This window comes from Mus caroli, unplaced genomic scaffold (assembly GCF_978045245.1).
Source record: "Mus caroli unplaced genomic scaffold, Mus_caroli_1 scaffold_10, whole genome shotgun sequence".
Taxonomy (NCBI): Eukaryota; Metazoa; Chordata; class Mammalia; order Rodentia; family Muridae; genus Mus; species Mus caroli.
In genome coordinates this window covers 57,363,929-57,382,571 of record NW_028227265.1, presented here as the reverse complement: position 1 = coordinate 57,382,571, position 18,643 = coordinate 57,363,929, and the positions used below count along the sequence as shown (strand labels likewise).

At 47.2% G+C, this 18,643-nt stretch overlaps 1 protein-coding gene across 1 annotated transcript; it reads left to right on the top strand.

Annotated features, from left to right (window-relative positions):
* The first annotated feature begins 4,562 nt into the window (after positions 1-4,562).
* Hsh2d (hematopoietic SH2 domain containing) lies at positions 4,563-16,967 on the top strand. Its single transcript, XM_021171027.3, has 6 exons — positions 4,563-4,624; positions 8,913-9,059; positions 12,427-12,516; positions 13,339-13,504; positions 13,966-14,088; positions 15,905-16,967. The coding sequence occupies exons 2-6, from the start codon at positions 8,935-8,937 to the stop codon at positions 16,406-16,408; spliced, it is 1,008 nt and encodes a 335-aa protein (XP_021026686.1). The 5' UTR covers positions 4,563-4,624; positions 8,913-8,934; the 3' UTR covers positions 16,409-16,967.
* Positions 16,968-18,643: the final 1,676 nt, after the last annotated feature.

Sequence of the window (18,643 nt, the reverse complement as noted above, 5' to 3'; positions counted from 1 at the left end):
CCCTCCTGCCTCAGCCTCTCAAAGTTTGCAGATGAGAGGTGGTACCCCATTATTCTTTCTACTTCAACTTTGGCATCTAATGTTGTACCTGCACAGAACTGGTGCCAGTCAGTGTTTGAGAAATGAACAAAAGGATGAATAAAGGAAAGAGGAGAAGAAGGTGTCATATGCAGAAAGAAGGATAAAATGGGGCCCCACCCCTGGAGTCTGGGCCAAACTGATGCAGATCTGCTGTAGCCACCTACCCTAAAGGCTGTCCACTGAAGCTCACCCTATGATGTTAACAGAAGAAGCTGACGTGGAGAGAAAGGGACCTTAGAATGTTGCCCCCCACCCCAGACTCCTGCCACTCTGTTATCTTCTTTCAGGTATCCCTGTCTCCCCTGCCTTGGTGGCCACCACTATTCCCTTCCTTCCTGAAAGGACTCTGTCCAGCTCCAACACGGGGAGCATGGTTCTGGCAGCCCTTGCCCTTCTCCCAGATACCTTTGTCTTGCTAAAAATCCCTTTAAATTATGTTCATAAAGCTAGCCCCCAAGATCTATTCCCTTATTTGGCTACTTCCTCCTCCTGAGACTGACTACCAAGTTCAAAGTATGAAGTCCAGCAATAAAAAGCCCACTTTGGCTCACCTAAAATGCTGTCTTAGTCAGGGTTTCTATTCCTGCACAAACATCATGACCAAAAAGCAGTTGAGGAGGAAAGGGTTTATTCAGCTTACACTTCCATACTGCTGTTCATCACCAAGGAAGTCAGGACTGGAACTCAAGCAGGTCAGGAAGCAGGAGCTGATGCAGAAGCCATGGAGGGATGTTCCTTACTGGCTTGCTTCCCCTGGCTTGCTCAGCCTGCTCTCTTATAGAACCAAGACTACCAGCCCAGAGATGGTCCCACCCACAAGGGGCCTTTCCCCCTTGATCACTGATTGAGAAAATGCCTTACAGTTGGATCTCATGGAGGCATTTCCTCAACTGAAGCTCCTTTCTCTGTGATAACTCCAGCTGTGTCAAGTTGACACACAAAACCAGCCAGTACAATTGACCCCTTGTCAACTTGACACACAAACACATCACTAGTAAGCCTCAACCCTTACATTCTTATTCATCCCCAAGGTCTAAATAACTTTAAACGTCCCACAGTCTTTACATATTCTTAAAATTTCAATCTCTTTAAAATACCCATCTCTTTTAAAATCCAAAGTCTTTTTACAATTAAAAGTCTCTTAACTGTGGGCTCCACTAAAATAGTTTCTTCCTTCAAGAGGGAAAATATCAGAGCACAGTCACAAAAGCAAAAATCAATCTCCAACCATCCAATGTCTGGGATCCAACTCACAATCTTCCGGGCTCCTCCAAGGGCTTGGGTCACTTCTCCAGCCATGCCCTTTGTAGCATATGCATCATCCTCTAGGCTCCAGATGCCTGTACTCCACTGCTTCTGCTCTTGGTGGTCATCTCATGGTACTGGCATCTCCAAAACCCTGCATGACCCCTTCAGTCCTGGGCCATCAATTGCAACTGAGGCTGTACCTTCACCAATGGCCTTCCATGACCTCTCACAGTGCCGAGCCTCAGCTGCTCTGCGTCACCCCTTCATGCCTTCAAAACCAGTATCACCTGGGTGGCCCTTACACATTACCAAGTCCCACTGCAGCAGGAGTACAACCTTGGCTATCCCTGGAACACAGCCTCTTTGTGCTTTCAGAAAACACTTCCCAGAAGATACCACCTCAATGATGCTGGTCTCTTCTTATCACTGCTAATTTCTTAGCTCCATAACCAGCATCAATAGTCCCAGTAATGCAAAGGTTTTGCTTTAGTAGTTCTGGTATCTTGTTAATCACAGCTGATTCTTCAGCCCCAGCTAACCAGAACTACAGAATAATCAAACTCCAAAATAGCAATGGCCCTGAAAAGAGTCTTTAATTTTCCCTCTGAAATTTCACAAGCCAGGCCTCCATCTTCTGCACTGTTCTCAACATTATCTTCCAAGCTCCTACACAACATCTGACAGAGCTCTTAACACCGAATGGATCTTCTAGCCCAAAGTTCCAAAGTCCTTCGACAGTCCTCCCCAAAACATGGTCAGGTTGTCACAGGAATACCCCACTATGCTGGTACCAATTTGTCTTAGTCAGGGTTTCTATTCCTGCATAAATATCATGGCCAAAAAACAGTTGAGGAGGAAAGGGTTTATTCAGCTTACACTTCTACTGCTGTTCATCACCAAGGAAGTCAGGACTGGAACTCAAGCAGGTCAGGAAGCAGGAGCTGATGCAGAGGCCATGGAGGGATGTTCCTTACTGGCTTGCTCAGCCTGCTCTCTTATAGAACCAAGACTACCAGCCCAGAGATGGTCCCACCCACAAGGGGCCTTTCCCCCTTGATCACTGATTGAGAAAATGCCTTACAGTTGGATCTCATGGAGGCATTTCCTCAAGTGAAGCTCCTTTCTCTGTGATAACTCCAGCTGTGTCAAGTTGACACATAAAACCAGCCAGTACACATGCTCAGTTAAAATTAAACACCTCATCCTAAGACAGGGTTTCCCCCTTTATGAACCAATAATTGCCTATGGGCCACATCAGTCTCCTCTATCCAGAGGCAGTACTTTGTCCCCTTCCTAGGCAAATATCCCTCATCCCCTCCCTTGCTTCTCCTTTGTTTCTCTTCCCTTCTTCCTGTCTTTGTACCTTATCCCTGCCCTCTATCCCTCTGGAGTAAATATATCTCCTTTGTGCTGAGAACTTGGTCTTGAGGGTCCTGAGAGGATAGTTTTTCTTTCACTTCCCTTGGAGGCTGTGGCTGTGTCCATTTGTGAACCGGAGACATGAGGGTGGGGGAATTCTACTTTGACAGACTGACAAGAAGATGTTAGTCTAAAGGACCATAGTCCCCAAGCTGCTCAGAAGTCGGGTGGACAAAGAGCCAAGCCAAAACAGCTCATGTTCTCCAAGACTGAGTCACATGCACAAGAGAACCCCACAGGACCAGCCCTGCACAACCAAGTGTGAGGAGGATTGGAGAGGTCAAGTGAGTTCTCTGAAGTTGGCCCAGCCAGTGAAAGCACATCTCACCCTGAGCCTAGGCAAAAGTCAATGAATTAAGTCACAATAACTTGCCCAGATGTGCTGACTCAGCTGAACCCTTGGGCCCTTAAGTGGGTCTATCATCAGGGCCTATGCTGGTTTCCTCCACTGTCGGACCTTTGTAGCCCAGAAACTCCCAAGCCTACGCCACCATGGAGAGGAGCAGGGGCCAGAGAGGCACCAACTCTATCCTATCATTTCAAAGACCCAGGATAGACAGAAATGCACTGGGTACAGAGGCAAGAAGGGGTGGGGCAGGAAGCTTACAGCCCCTGTTAGGTACAGGGACAAATCACCCAGGACCCAGAGTATGCACATACATTGTAGTTCATTTTAAAATCAGAACAAAAATCAGGCATGGACTGGGTCTGCAGCTCAGTTGGCAAGGTACTCACATATGGTGAAAGAACCCCTGGGTCCCATCCCAGTATCACAAAAAATACAGACACCTCTATGATCCCAGCACCCAGGAGATAGAAACAGGAAGAGCAGAGATGCAACATCGTCCTCAGTGATATATGGATTCCAGGCCAGCCAGGATGCTGTGAGATCCTGTTTTAGAAAAATAAACAAAAAACAGAAGGGAGAAAAAAAACAGAATAAGATAGATGAGCTCTACGGTTTACTCCAGGTTTTTTGTTTCCTTGCTTTGGTTTAGTTTGGATTTTGAGTTTGAATGTCCCTATGTTAGCCCACGCTAGCCTGGAACCCCAAATCCTCCTACCTCAGGCTACTGAGTGCTGCAACTACAGACCCAAGCCATCCTGCTTTGATGTTGGCCTAGAGGGCAACATGACGACTGCAGAATGATATTTCAAATGTGTTTTGCAAAGGAAGGCATGATAGGTGTTGTGTGTGCAGCAAGTCTGTCCTTTCATGTCTCTTTCATGTCTCAGGGCATATGCAGTTCTCTGTCCTGTATATGCATACTGTTCCTGTATCCTGTCCCCCCACACACACCCAAGCAGCCTCTCCTACTTGTTGCCTTTCACTCTCTGATTGCCATATGCCCATTTCCTGACCTATGACTACTTCAAGGCTGCTAAGAGGCTGGGAATCTAGCTCAGTAGGTAGAGTGCTTGTAGCTCAGTAGGTAGAGTGCTTGTAGCTCAGTACTCAGCAAGCATGAAGCCCTGGGTTCCATCCCCAGCAATGCGTAATCTTGGCATGCTGGTAAACCCTGAGGTCGAGGCAAGAGTCTTCTTCAGCACCCCAGCTCGGGGTGCATAAAGCTGTATCTCAAGGGGGGAAAAACTAGAAGAATACCACTATTGGGAAGCAGGGCGGCAGCTGTCTCAGCGATTCCATAGAGCTGATAGAGAGTAAGTGCTGAGCAAGGCTTGGCACGAACAGCTCCAGCCTCAGACACAAACCTTGAGAGTTATTCTGGTCCCACCCTGTTCACCTGCTGGAGGAAACAGGAACTGCCTGAGGCTCCTGGCCCTGCCCCTCTGACGTGTAGACCCTAAACCGAAACTTAAACTCCAGCTCAAGCCAATTCAAGAGCCCTTCGGAACACAACCCAAGCTGTCCAAGGTATGCATCCTACATCCTGGCATCCCTGCATCCCAACATGCCCCAGCTTCAGAGGCTCTGGGACTTCAGCACTGGGTGTAGTAGTGGTGCTAGAAGATGAGAGAAGGGTTTACCCGAGGAGGGAAGCATTGCAAGAGCTAAACTCTGGCATGGCTCTCCACACCAGTCATTGCAGCGCTCTGGAGGCCGAGGCAGGCTGTACACGTTTGAGGCTGTTTTCAGCTAGCTACATGGTGAGACCTGATTCATAGAAACCAAGTGTTCCAAGAAAACCACGAGGGGAAGGCAGAGAGAGGTAAAGCCCCCCAGCCCCACGGGGTTCTACTGGAGCTGCCAGAGGAAGGAAGGAATTTAATGGAGAAGCTGGGGGGGGGGGGGTGGGGATGGGACTGTGGCCAGGGTTTTGTTTGAGCAGGGGAGGCAGGGAAGCTGGCTGGAGGAAGGGACATTTGTATTGAGTCTTGAAAGACTTGTAGGAGTGTTCTGAAGTAGAAAGAGAATAAACTTTGAGACCTTTCTGTGTAGCATGTAGCTGGGTTCAGCTGTACTTTACAGAGACACGTGTATCTGCTTCATGATGGTGCTACACTCTGGGAGACCTGTTGGTAGGTGATAGCCTGGACAGGGTTGTCCGTTGCACTCCTGGAGGCCTAGACTCCAATGTGCTTGAACACTGTCAGAACTGGAGCACTGTTGCAAACATGTGCCTGTCTCTGCCTGTGAAGCACAGTGAATAATGAAATAAAAAAGGGAAGTAAACTGAGGTGGGTGGTGCACTCCAGAGGCAGAGGCAGGGGGGATCTCTGAGTTCAAGACCAGCCTGGTCTATAGAGCAAATTCCAGGACAGCCAGGGCTTTATAAAGAAAACCTGTCTTTGGGGGGTGGGTATGGGGGACTTTTGGGATAGCATTGAAAATGTAAACGAGGAAAATACCTAATAAAAAAAAAAAAGAAAAAGAAAACCTGTCTTGAAAAAACCAAAGACAAAAGAGAGAGAGAGAGAGTAAAAAGTTGAGGGCTGGCAAGATGGCTCAGAAGATAAAGCACTTGGCAGAGGATCTTAAGGACCTGAATTCAGATCCCCAGAACCCTGGCAAGCAGGATGGGCACAGGCTGTGGGAGGAGAAAGTGGACAGTGGGAGACCTTCCTAGGGACGTTGTCTAGTCACACTCAGCAAGGCAACCAATCTTCATTCAAAGACTGTTTCAATCCATACGGTGAAGAAGAGTAAGTGAGGAAGAACCAGTGTCAGCCGCAGGCCTACACACACAGCTGCACACACATGTGTCTGTGCACATGGTCACCCCCCCATGCACACTCAAAATTTTTATTTATTTATATTTATTTATTTATCTATTTATTTATTATATGTAAGTACACTGTAGCTGTCTTCAGACACTCCAGAAAAGGGAGTCAGATCTCGTTACGGATGGTTGTGAGCCACCATGTGGTTGCTGGGATTTGAACTCCGGACCTTCGGAAGAGCAGTCGGGTGCTCTTACCCACTGAGCCATCTCACCAGCCCCAAAATTTTTAAATATTAGAATTAGGCTGGAGAGTCAGCAGTTAAGAGTGTACACTGCTCTTGCAGAGTTGCTGGGTTTAGTTCCCAGCGCCTGCATAAGCTTAATGGCCCCTGTAAATCTGGCTCTGGGGATCCAATGCCCTCTTCTGGCCTCCAGTAGTACCTGCACACACATGGCTATTACACTCACACATATTCTCACACACAGAGGCACACACATACACATAAATAAAAATTCAAATCTGTTTTTGAAAACAAAAAGCAATTAAATAAATAAAAACCAGATATTAGGAGAAATTCAGGTTTTTGTTTTGTTTTGTTTTGTTTTGAGACTGGCTTAGAAACATCTGACCCATCTGTCTCCTTCTGTAAGTACTAAGATGGCAGATGTACACCACTACATCTGGCTTTTCTTTTTAAGATTTATTTATTATTATATGTAAGTACACTGTAGCTGACTTCAGACACTCCAGAAGAGGGTGCCAGATCTCATTATAGGTAGTTGTGAGCCACTATGTGGTTGCTAGGATTTGAACTCAGGACCTCTGGAAGAGCAGTCAGTACTCTTAACCATTGAGTCATCTCTCCAGCCTCTGGCTTTGCATTTTTAATTCAGGATCTCCCTGTGTATCCTTGGCCAGATTTGAACTCCTGGTAGTCCTGCCTCTACCTCCCAAGTGCCAGATTACAGGTATGTAGCCATAGCCTGGGGTATATTCCAGCATAGTGTAAACTGGATTTGGTAGAATAGCCCTGTCATCCCAGCACTTGGGAGGTAGAGGTGGGAGGATCAGGAATTCAGAGTTATCCTCAGCTATACTAAGGCCAGCCTGGAATAAATGAATTCACAGAGAGAGAAAGAGAGAGGAAGAGAGAGAACAAACAAAGAGGGTGCCTCCCACCTCTTTCTATATTCATAGCTGTGTGTGTGTATATATATATATATATATATATATATATATAGTTCTATCCCAGCCATCCCCTTAATGATTCTTTTTTTCTTTTTAAAGATTTATTTATTATATGTAAGTACACTGTAGCTGTCTTCAGACACTCCAGAAGAGGGCGCCAGATCTCATTGCGGATGGTTGTGAGCCACCATGTGGTTGCTGGGATTTGAACTCTGGACCTTCGGAAGAGTAGTCGGGTGCTCTTACCCACTGAGCCATCTCACCAGCCCCCCCCCCTTAATGATTCTTAATGACAGAAGTTAAGTTAGTGACTTCATCACACAGCAACTGTGTAGGGTAGAATTTGAAACCAGACCATCTGCTTCTAATTCCAAACTCTTTGATACCTGCCACTCCAGGCCTTATCATGCAGAGACCCTGGCCTGGAAAAGACAGAACTAGACAAAGATTGTCCACCTCTGTGGAACCCCTGCTGAGAGAGACTAGGAAGGCTAGAGAACAGAGATAGTGTAAGCTTGGTTATTAATGGATTCAATAAATGACTGTCCTCTGGGGGGCCACACCCTTGAGGGAATGTGTTTGTTTTCTGTGAGGTCAGCATCAGTCACCCTTTGTCAACAGACCCCTCCCTGTTGGATCACCAATGTGCCAAAGGCTTTCTCCAAAGTCCCAGAGCTGGAGGTAGAGACTGCAAAAATCAGGTCTAGGGACTGACTGAAGAGCCATAGAGAAGATCTTTTAGCTGGTTTTCCTTCAACTTAAAATTTAATACTGGAGCCGGGTGTGGTGATGCACACCTTTAATCCCAGCACTCGGGAGGCAGAGGCAGGTGGATTTCTGAGTTCGAGGCCAGCCTGGTCTACAGAGTGAGTTCCAGGACAGCCAGGGCTATACAGAGAAACCCTGCCTCGAAAAACCAAAAAAAAAAAAAAAACCCACAACAACTTAATACTGGGCAGTGGTGGCACACGCCTTTAATCCCAGTACTTGGGAGGCAGAGGCAGGTGAAATTCTGAGTTCAAGGCCAGCCTGGTCTACAGAGTGAGTTCCAGGACAGCCAGGCCTGCACAGAGAAACCCTGTCTCAGGGGAAAAAACAAACAAACAAACAAAAAACAAAACAAAACAAAAATACCTTAATACTGTTTTGCATTTCAGGACCATGTCACTTCTCCAGCTCTATGTCACCAACCCCCAAAGCCCAGCAGTACCAACATGAATGTGAATTAACAGTGCACGGTGGTAGAGGCAGGATTGTGCCACCAGTCTTGGCTACATAGTGAGTTTCAGGCTAGCCTGTCTCAAACCAAACCAAAAGCCCACTCAATCAATAAAATACTTCCCATGTGAGATTGAGGGTCTGAGCTCAAATTTGCCTTTCAGCAAGCATGGAGACAACAAAGCAAGACAAACACCCAACTAGCATGGTGTTGGGGTCTGGGAGACAGGAGGATCCTGGAATTCTGTGAGCAGCTGCAGATTCAGTAACAGACCCTGTCTGGGAAGAGATGTCTCAGCCATTAAGGGCACTCGATGCTCTTTCACACATACACTCACACACACAGGATAGATAGATAGATAGATAGATAGATAGATAGATAGATAGATAGATAGATGTAAAACCAAACAAAAAACATGGTACAGAGCAATAGAGGAAGATGCTTGGTCCCTCCTTCATACTCACTCTTGCCACAGCAGCAGTGTCTACTACACTGTAGTCACCAGGAAGCAAGTCTGTGTCCATAGGAATTGCCCTATCTCTGGCCACCTGGCAGACTCCCAGCATGAGACACCACAGTCTGTAATTAATATTAGAGTGAAGAGACACTCACCTCTCCCTCCTCCCCCTAGGTGACCACTTTCTCTGGATGCCATGGCAGAAGCCAGGAGGCTGCCCCCACCACTACCCCCTCGGCTGGACTGGTTTGTGCACACCCAGGCGGACCTGCTAGCCCAATCCGGGATCCCCGAGTGGTTCCATGGCACCATCTCCCGAGAGTAAGACATAGTACAACCCCCATCCTACCTGGAAGATCCTACATCTTGGTCCTTCGTGCCTAACCACAGTGAACATTTGAGTGAGCAATCAGGGGCCCCCTGTTCACACCAATTTCAGATTAGCTCTAGACCATGAGAAGCTGAAGATCAGAAAGAGATAGGAACTGAGTGAGGTCACACAGCAGATGCATAGCACAGCTGGGCTCTGGCCTCAGTGCACCAGACCACAGCCCCTGCTTTTTCATTTGGGATACTGTGTTCCACCTACAAGGACCTGGGGCAGGTAGGCAGGAGCTGTGAGAGGAGATCTACTGCAGGAAGCCTCTAGTGATACCTTCCCTGAACAGGCTTCAAACCACCAAGATGTTATTTGTTCATTCAGAGGCTGTGGCTATGGCTCAATTGATAAAGCGCTTGTAACTTAGTTAATACAGAGGGGTTTTTTGTTTTTTGTTTGTTTGGTTGGGTTTTTTTGTTTTGTTTTTGTTTTTTTAAGATTTATTTATTAGTATAAGTTCACTGTAGCTGTCTTCAAACGCACCAGAAGAGGGTATCAGATCTCATTATGGGTGGTTGTGAGCCACCATGTGGTTGTTGGGATTTGAACTCAGTACCTTTGGAAGAGCAGTCGGTGCTCTTACCCACTGAACCATCTCACCAGCCCTAATACAGAGTTTTTAACTCGAGTGCTTGTCTGGCATACACAAAGCACCAAGCTCCTTTTCTACTCCACATAAACCAGTCATACTGTCATCCCAACACTCAGAAGGCAGAGGGCAGAGGATCAAAAGTTCAAGGTCATCATCCTCAGCTACACAGTGAGTGGGACACAAACCGGAGCTACATGAGACTCTCTCCCCTAAAGGGAAAGAAAGACAGTCTGCAAGTGTGGGCTTCCAAGCTCCAGGGTCTCAATCCTGGAAACCAGGGCAGGGTCATGTGTTCCCAAGGGCGCACGTGGATTTTCAAAAGCTGCAAAATGACCTAGTTACGAGCAAAGAAATAGTGCCGTTAGAGATGGTCAAGATTGACAGGAGGGGCCAGCAAGATGGCTCAGGGGGTAAAAGTGCCTGTGTAAGTGTCCATGATTCACCAAAGAATGGCACCCCAGACTCAGACAGTATGTACACACAAAGAGTGTTTTATTCTATAGAAGTCCAGCATGCTGCGGTCTCCCATTACCAAGATAGAGAAACAGCCAAAGTGAGTTTGTGAAAAGGTCAGCTCAGGAACTTTGGGAAGGTCACGGAACACTTGCCCCTCCAGAAGGGAGAGGCTAATTAGCATTCCTCAGACCACAGGGCGGGAACCAACCTTCTGGTGGGGACACATTTCACAGGACAGACTGCTGCCCACCTTCAGACAAGGGAACTTGTCACCTCATTCCCTAAAGACCAATCAGTTTAAAGGGTGTGGGAACAAAAGCTAACGGTCTGTATACAATGCAGGAGTCTCTTTGGGAGACTTCCAAGAAGCAGGACAATTAACCACAGAGAGTTAGCATCAGTAATTTGGAGGCTACAACATCAACCCACATGGCAGGAGAAAACCACCTCTGTAGGCTGTCTCTGACTTCTGAATGTGTCAGCACATCTGCCCGTGCAAACAGGATAAATACATTAAATGTAATAAAAATTAAGAGATTGGCAGTAAGCCATGTGACTCAGAATGTTTAAGAATTCTTTTCATTTCCTTTTTTGTTTTGTTTTGTTTTTGTTTTGCGTGGTGGTTTGAATATGCTTGGCCCAGGAATTGTGACTATTAGGAGGTGTGGCCTTGTTGAAGGAAGTGTGTCCTTATGGGAGTGGGCTTTGAGACCTTCCTCCTAGCTTCCTGGGAGATAGTCTTCTCTTATTTGCCTTCAAAATAATATATACAACTCTCAGATCCTCCAGTGCCATGCCAGCTTGGACACTGCCATGCTTCCCACCATGATAATAATGGACTGAACCTCTGAAAGTGTAAGCCAGCCCCAGTTAACTGTTGCCCTTTATAAGAGTCATGGCGCCTCTTCACAGCAGTGGAAACCCTAACTATGACAGAAGTTGGTACCAGGGACTGAGATATTGCTGTGTTAGGTCTGGCTATGTTTTTGTTTGGAGGAATGTGGATTTGGGGACTCTGGAAGAAATATAGAAGATACTGGTGCCTGACTAGAGAAATTTCAGAGAGGAATTTTAGTATGTTTCTTAGAGATCATTCTTACAATGTTTTGGTGACTGCTTTTTTCCCTTTTCTGGGGACTCTGGAAGTGAAATGGAGCTGAATCCCATGCTCAAGGAGATAAAAAGATTAAGGAAGTGGTAAGCTCAGGACAAGATCCCACCTAGCTAAACTTACCGTTTATGTGTTTGCAGTTGAACAAAGAATAGTTATACCATGTTAGGCTTTATTACTTGGTTATTGTTTTCATTTGGACTTTTAATCAATCCAGAAATGGAGGGCACGCTGTGATCCAGATCTTCATTTTGTTTTAGGGGAATTGTTTGTGTGGTTTTTTGTTTGCTTGTTTGTTTTGTTTTAGATGCAGGGTTTCTCTGTGTAGCCTTGGCTACTTACTCTGTAGATCAGGCTGGCCTTGAACTCAGAGACCCACTTGCCTCTGAAGTGCTAGGACCAAAGGTGTGCACTCCAAGAGGAAGAATTCAGTTTCTAGGGGGTCTACTGTGAGTGATTCTGTTTTGATTCTGACTTGGATTATGTAGGTCTGTACTATAATGCACCTGATTCTAGTCATATGCATGACCAATAATGCACAGGTATAAGATGGGAAATGAAAGATTCGCCCAGAAGTCCTCTTGAAGGACATCCACTGTTTGCCTGACCATCTACCCAAGACCAGTTGAGTCTGAGTCAGACTTTTTTGTTGTTGTTGTTTGTAACAAGATATTTACATTTTTATTATATTTTATTTCTTTAGTATGTGTATGAAGGTTAGAAGATAACCTGTGAAAATCGGTTCTTTCTCCCATGTGAGTGCCAGGGTCTGAATTCAAGCAGACAGGCTTTACCCTCTGAGCCACCTGGCCAGCCCTGGATCATCCCTTCAGTTCTTTTTCTTAGATACACTGGGAATACACTCAAATAGAAACTAAATCTGACAGTTTTTAGGAGTGAGAAAACTTACCCCATTCTTAAATGAGAGTTGTACACATGGGAGTCCATGGCTGCTGTATGCATTGCTCAGAGGTAAGAGGGTGCACATGAACACACCGAACATGCAGGTGAGAGAGCCAGGCTGTCAATCACACTACTATCAGAGGGTTGTGTGCATAGTCCGAGCCAAATGGAACCCTGGGTTGCTAAGCCATCCCCTATGATCGCTTGCCCCATATCCAGCCAGTCTTCTTTCTTTGTGCCTCTCCAGGGCTGCTGAGAACATGTTGGAGTCACAACCCCTGGGAACCTTTCTTATCCGAGTCAGCCACAGCCATGTGGGCTACACCCTTTCCTACAAGTAAGGCCATGGGGAGGCTAGACTGGGGATCCTGGGAGAAGGCCAAAGCTGCCCCACAAGGCCAGAGAGGTCTGCTTCCATCTGCAGACCTGGCTGGAACACTTGGGTGGACCTGAGATTTGTGTCTGAGGAAGGAGGCAGGCAGAGATCTGAGGGTGGGCCTTGCCTCCTTCACCCTTCACCTTCAAATTAGTGACATGAGTCTGGATCTGGGAAGCCAGGGCTGCAGGCTCCTAGGGCCCCACAGTTTGATTTTGGCTTCTTAGAATCCTCAAGGTAAAGCCTTCCTCCCTCTTTTCTTTTTTCTTTCTTCCTTCCTCCTTTCTCTCTTTCCTCCCTCCCTCCCTTCCTACTCTCTTTCTATCTGCCTATTTGGGAGAGGGTCTCAAAACCATGCTGATCTTGTGTGGATGCACATCTGTTAACCCAGGATGGTGAAAGCTGAGGCAGAAGGATCTGGAATTCAAGGTTACCCTTGGCTACATAGCAGTTTAAGTCCAGCCTGGACTACCTGAGATGCTGTCCTCAAAATGAAAGATTACTATCACTTTGCTACTACTGTTGTAGTTGAGACAGAGTCCGTCTATGTAGCTCAGGCTGGCCTCCAAGTCTCCATCTTCTTGCCCTCAGTCTCCCCAGCACTGGGATGACAGGCCGGCACCAGCACAATTAGCTTAAATCTGCTTATTTCACCCACCCAAGAACTGCTGTGATGGCCCTTAAAAACCTTGTGTGGTGGTAACTGGTGAAACTGAGGCACAGTAGGTGCACCGAAAGGCTAGTGCACAGGGCAGCGTCCCAACCGCAGCAGTGTCTCCACAGAGCCCAGACTTGCTGCCGTCACTTCATGGTGAAACTTTCAGAAGATGGGACTTGCGCCTTCGCTGGGGACCACATGACCCACGCCTCTCTGCATGCCCTGATCACCTTCCACCAACAAAAGCCTATTCGTCCATTCGGAGAGCTGTTGACCCAGGCCTGCGGGCAGGTAGGGGTAAGGGGACTCCATCCAGTGGCAAGGGAGTGCCAGAGGTCTAGGCCTGGGCTACTCCCAACTGCCCACCGACCCTCTGGCCCTGCAGGACCCCTGCGTGGCACTCACAAGGGCTCATCTGCAGGAATGGCTTCCCTCTTCAGCCGCTGGGTCTAGCCTACTGATGTGAGATGGGCTCTTTCAGCTTCTGACTGATTTGGTCTAAACCTGCTGTGGGAGGGGCTCTTTCCTCTGATGGTCATGGGCGTGGCCTAAAAATCTGCCTTAGAAGGAACTCTTTCTAGGATGTGAGAATTGTAGGCGGGGCACTTCCTTCTGCTCCTTGTGGGCGTGGCCTAGGTGTTGTGAGCGAGGTCTGTGTTCAGCGGCTCTGTTTAGGAGACCCCCTACCCCAGGGTACTCTCCACAGCTATTCTCAGTGCTGGGTCTGAGCTCTATGACTCCACATTTTGCAGGAGGATCCAGCAAACGTGGACTACAAAGATCTCTTCCTATACTCAAATGCCCTGGTTCAGGATGCTGAAAGCCAAATTCTGAGAACGGAAGTTCAAAGGTTTTCTTCCTGCCCACCTGAGGAGGTAGGCCCTGAATACCAGGGAGAAACAGATGCTGCTAGAGCAGGGCTTTTCTAGAAAGAGTTCTCTTCTGTAGCTAGGTAATTAAAAAAAAAAAAAAAAATCCAAGCCTAGCAGTGGAGGCGCATGTCTTTAATCCCAGCACTCGGGAGGCAGAGGCAGGTGGATTTCTGAGTTCGAGGACAGCCTGGTTTACAGAGTGAGTTCCAGGACAGCCAGGGCTACACAGAGAAACCCTATCTCAAAAAAAAAAAAAAACTAAAAACTAAATTAAAATAATAATAATTTTTAAAAATCCAGTGATTTCCAGAGTCTGAGATAAGACTCCATGTTTCAGTCTCTGGGTGTGTAGCTCAGTGCTGACTTCATTGTCAGGTATACCCTAAGGCTCTGGGTTCCATACCAGCCCCTCCAACACACGAAGTCTGAAACCTCAGCTCCTCTGCCAGCAACTGTCTCTTCTGTTCAGACTCATCAGCCAACTTGAGAACTTTTTGTGCTGTTCTATTCTAGACCTTTCCTCCTCAGGGCCCCTCTATAGTGCCATTGGACCAGCCTGGCTTCTTCTAGAAGCCCTCGTTCAGATATCTCCTTCCATAGTCCCTGGATCTAGAGTCCCATTGTTCTGTGTCCCCTTCCCCTTCCACCCCCATACCTCGCCCTGTAGCAGAGAACACCTTCCAAATCGAGGGGCTTTTGTTTATTCTGGGTATATACATCTCCTTTCTGTCTCTCCCACCCAGCTTTGCAGTCCAGGTGGCTTTTCTGTTCTGCTGTCTTCACCCCTCCAAGAGAACCTGACATAGTTTTTTTGTTTGTTTGTTTGTTTGTTTGTTTGTTTCTGTTGAGACAAGGTCTCTCTATGTATCCCTGTCTGGCCTGAACTCCTTATGTAGTCCAGGCTGGCTTCAAACTTACAGAGATCCTCCTGCCTCAGACTCCCAAATGTTGGGATTAAAGGCCCAGTTTATTGAAGGAGCTGACCAATGAGTCTTCAGTCTAGATGGATGAATCAGTGGTGGATATGTGTTGTGGCTCCCTGAGGCTAGTGGGCCTTTGGATGCCCCTTAGGTTAAAGTACTTGCTGTACTTCCTGAGTGGCACAAAGTTCTGACAGCAGTGAGGATGGAGCAAGCTAGTCTGGATATATGTTTGTTTGTTTTTTTGTTTTGTTTGTTTTTCAAGATAGGGTTTCTCTGTGTAGCCTTGGCTGTCCTGGAACTCACTCTGTAGACCAGGCTGGCCTCGAACTCAGAAATCCATCTGCCTCTGCATCCCAAGTGCTGGGATTAAAGGCATGCGCCACCACTGCCTGGCCTGGATATGTGTTTGGATACACATCCAAAAAAGCATCCGGGAGAAGTTTTCAAGGAGCTGGGACATCAGGATGAGGAGCCATGCCAGATAGAGATGCAGGAAGATCATTCTGGGAATGAGGGGGCATGTGCAAAGGTCCTGGGGTTCTGTGTGTCTACAGAACAGAGTGGCAGAAGGCAATATATGGATGGTTGTGGGTAGGGGCCTCAGGGGGTACTCATTGACCCTACCCTACCCCCAAATGAGAAGGGTGGGGAGATGCTGATAATAGACACCTTCCCCAAAAGCATGTTGGGTGAGTTCACTGAGCCACACTTGCAGCCCAACTGTGTCTTTTGAGAAAACATCCCAAACCTTGGGTCAGGTGGAAAAGCCACGCACAGAGATGGGCAGATGGGGCAAGGGTGGTACTTAGAAGCTCCAGGGCACTGAGATGAGGTTCTGAGGCAGCCTGGCGCTTCGCTGGACAGCTGGGCCTCAGGCCTCCCTGTCTCTGTTCCAGGCTTCTGAAAGGAAGCCATCCACAACAACTAAAGGAGAATTCACATCAGCTTCCTGCTCCCCAAAAGCCCTTTTCGAGGAGTCTGGACAGAAACTGTGGAAGAACCTGAGGTCCCTACCTCAGACTAGCCAGAGGGTGAAACAGCGGCTCACTTCACACCTGTCGGCCATGAACCTGCTGGGGGATGCCAGGCAAGTGGCACAGCAGCACCACAGCCCTGTGACTCGAGCATTCAGTTGGGACAGTACTAGCCACTCCGAAGACCCTTGTGCAGCCACCACGTCTCTTCAAAACCCTGCAGAACCCCAGGCCCTGAGAGGCAGAGAAGCCACCTTCAGGGACTCCAGACCTGCCAGCTGGAAGAAGGCATTCTCAGGGGTCAAAGCCTGGCGTGGAAAGGTGGTAAGGGCCCTGTCAGCCCAGGAGCCTGTGGACTTTCCAGAAGCCCAGGGCTGGCTGCCTGAGGAATACCTCCCACCACCACCTTTCGCCCCTGGGTACTGATAGAACTTTCTGTATCTTGGGTATTCCTCATCTCTCCTTTAAGTCCCCATCCTTGTCCTCACAGCCAGAGAACTGTGCTGAAGAGGTTAAGGGGCTGAATCCTGCAGGTGCCAGCTGATTGTCTTAATAATAATAGAATTACTGCTACCTCTTTAGGGACCTGGTGGAATGGCCCAGTGGATAAAAGGATAAAAGAACTTTCAGCCATGCCCAACAACTGGGTTCTATCCCCAGGACTCACATGGTGAGAACTGTGGACCAACTTCTGGAGGATGTCCTCAGACTTCCACATACATGTGTTAAAACACACTCACAAGCAGATATAATTTTAAAAGATTGCAGCAGGGACTTGGTGGGTCCAACATGTTCCAGGCCTGTATCATGTGTTATCCCTCCATATTCTTGGGATCCATATCTTACTTTCAGCCACATTCAATTGAAAATATTTTTATGAGGCTGGAGAGATGGCTCAGTAGTTAAGAGCACTGACTGCTCTTCCAGGGGTCCTGAGTTCAATTCCCAGCAACCACATGGTGGCTCACAACCATCTGTAATGGGATCCGATGCCATCTTCTGGTGTATCTGAAGACAACTACAGTGTACTCATCTATATATAATAAATAAATCTTCTTTAAAATGTAAAAAAAAATATATTTCCAGGTCTTAAAATGTAAAAAATATATATTTTCCAGGTGTTGAGGAGGATTTAGCTCAGTGGTAGAGCACTTGCCTAGTAAACACAAGGTCCTGGGTTCTGTCCTTTGCTCCAGGAATAAAAATTTTTTTTTCTGAAAGCTTTGCATCATTTGTGGGTTGGAGAAATAACTCAGTGAGTAAAAGGTTGAGAGGACCTGAGTTCCATTTCCCAAAGCCCACAAAGAGCTGATGCAGAAATGCACATGTGTGTCCTCAGAGCAGCTACAAGGAGATGGGAGGTGGCTGCTGCCTTACACAGCAGCACTAATACAAAAACCTTCCTTCAACAAGATGGAGGACAGACATGCAGACAGTCAAACATGCTCCCGCCCACAATCATACACTGGAACACACAGAAAGGGAGGGGGGATGCAAAATGATTGCATCTGTTGCCAGGAGTGTGATATATACCCAAGCATTTGGGCAGCAGAGATGGGAGGGTCAGGAGTCCAAAGCCAGCCTCGGCTTATTTGGAGTTTTGAGATTAGTCTGAGCTACAGGAAAGCTTGACTCAAAGAACAAAAATTGTGAGATAGGCATAGTGGTATATACAATATTAATCCCAGCACTCCAGAGGCAGAGGCAGGAAGAGCTCTGTGAGTTTGAGGCTGGCCTGGTCTCCATAGTGAATTCCAGGGCTACACAGTTGTCTTAGTCAGGGTTTCTATTCCTGCACAAACATCATGACCAAGAAGCAAGTTGGGGAGGAAAGGGTTTATTCGGCTTACACTTCCATACTGCTGTTCATCACCAAAGGAAGTCAGGACTGGAACTCAAGCAGGTCAGAAAGCAGGAGCTGATGCAGAGGCCATGGAGGGATGTTCTTTACTGGCTTGCCTCCCCTGGCTTGCTCAGCCTGCTCTCTTATAGAACCCAAGACTACCAGCCCAGAGATGGTCCCACCCACAAGGGGCCCTTCCCCCTTGATCATTAATTGAGAAAATGCCTTACAGTTGGATCTCATGGAGGCATTTCCTCAATTGAAGCTCCTTTCTCTGTGATAATTCCAGCTGTGTCAAGTTGACATAAAACTAGCCAGTACAACAGTGAAACCCCATCTAAATAATTTAAAAAAGTGAAATGTACCTGTACTGAGCGTGTGATGCTCCTCTCATCTCCCTAAATGGTCCAGTGTGTAAGACATCCACATTGCATCACTGTTCCAAATTATGTAGACTGTGTGTGAATCCTGTGCAAATCTGCAGTTTGGGTTCCTTGATGGAGAAGGCTAACACCTGGGGTTAAAGGCATGCGCCACCACTGCATGGCTACTCTAGTTCTTAAGAGACAGCAAGCATACATTTTTCTCTTAACGTTGCAAAAGAATTCAGAGATCTTTCTGCCTTTCTTAAGCACAAACAATAAGCAAGTTGAACTCATATTCTTTCTCACAGCCTTATGGGCTGTCCTGAAGGCCCCGGTGTTTACCATTTTATTGAGACACAGATACACCCTCAGCTCTTGGACCGATGCTGTCTGATTATCATGGCGTCATTAATGTCAACAGAGAGGACATTCCTCAGAGGACTGTGGAAATAT

What these genes read in the sequence shown, in the direction of transcription:
- Hsh2d (XM_021171027.3), top strand. Translation starts at nt 8,935, where the DNA reads ATGGCAGAAGCCAGGAGGCTGCCCCCACCACTACCCCCTCGGCTGGAC. An exon ending in CATGGCACCATCTCCCGAGA is followed by an intron (nt 9,060 to 12,426) that starts GTAAGACATAGT and finishes GTGCCTCTCCAG; the next exon opens with GGCTGCTGAGAACATGTTGG. An exon ending in GGCTACACCCTTTCCTACAA is followed by an intron (nt 12,517 to 13,338) that starts GTAAGGCCATGG and finishes GTGTCTCCACAG; the next exon opens with AGCCCAGACTTGCTGCCGTC.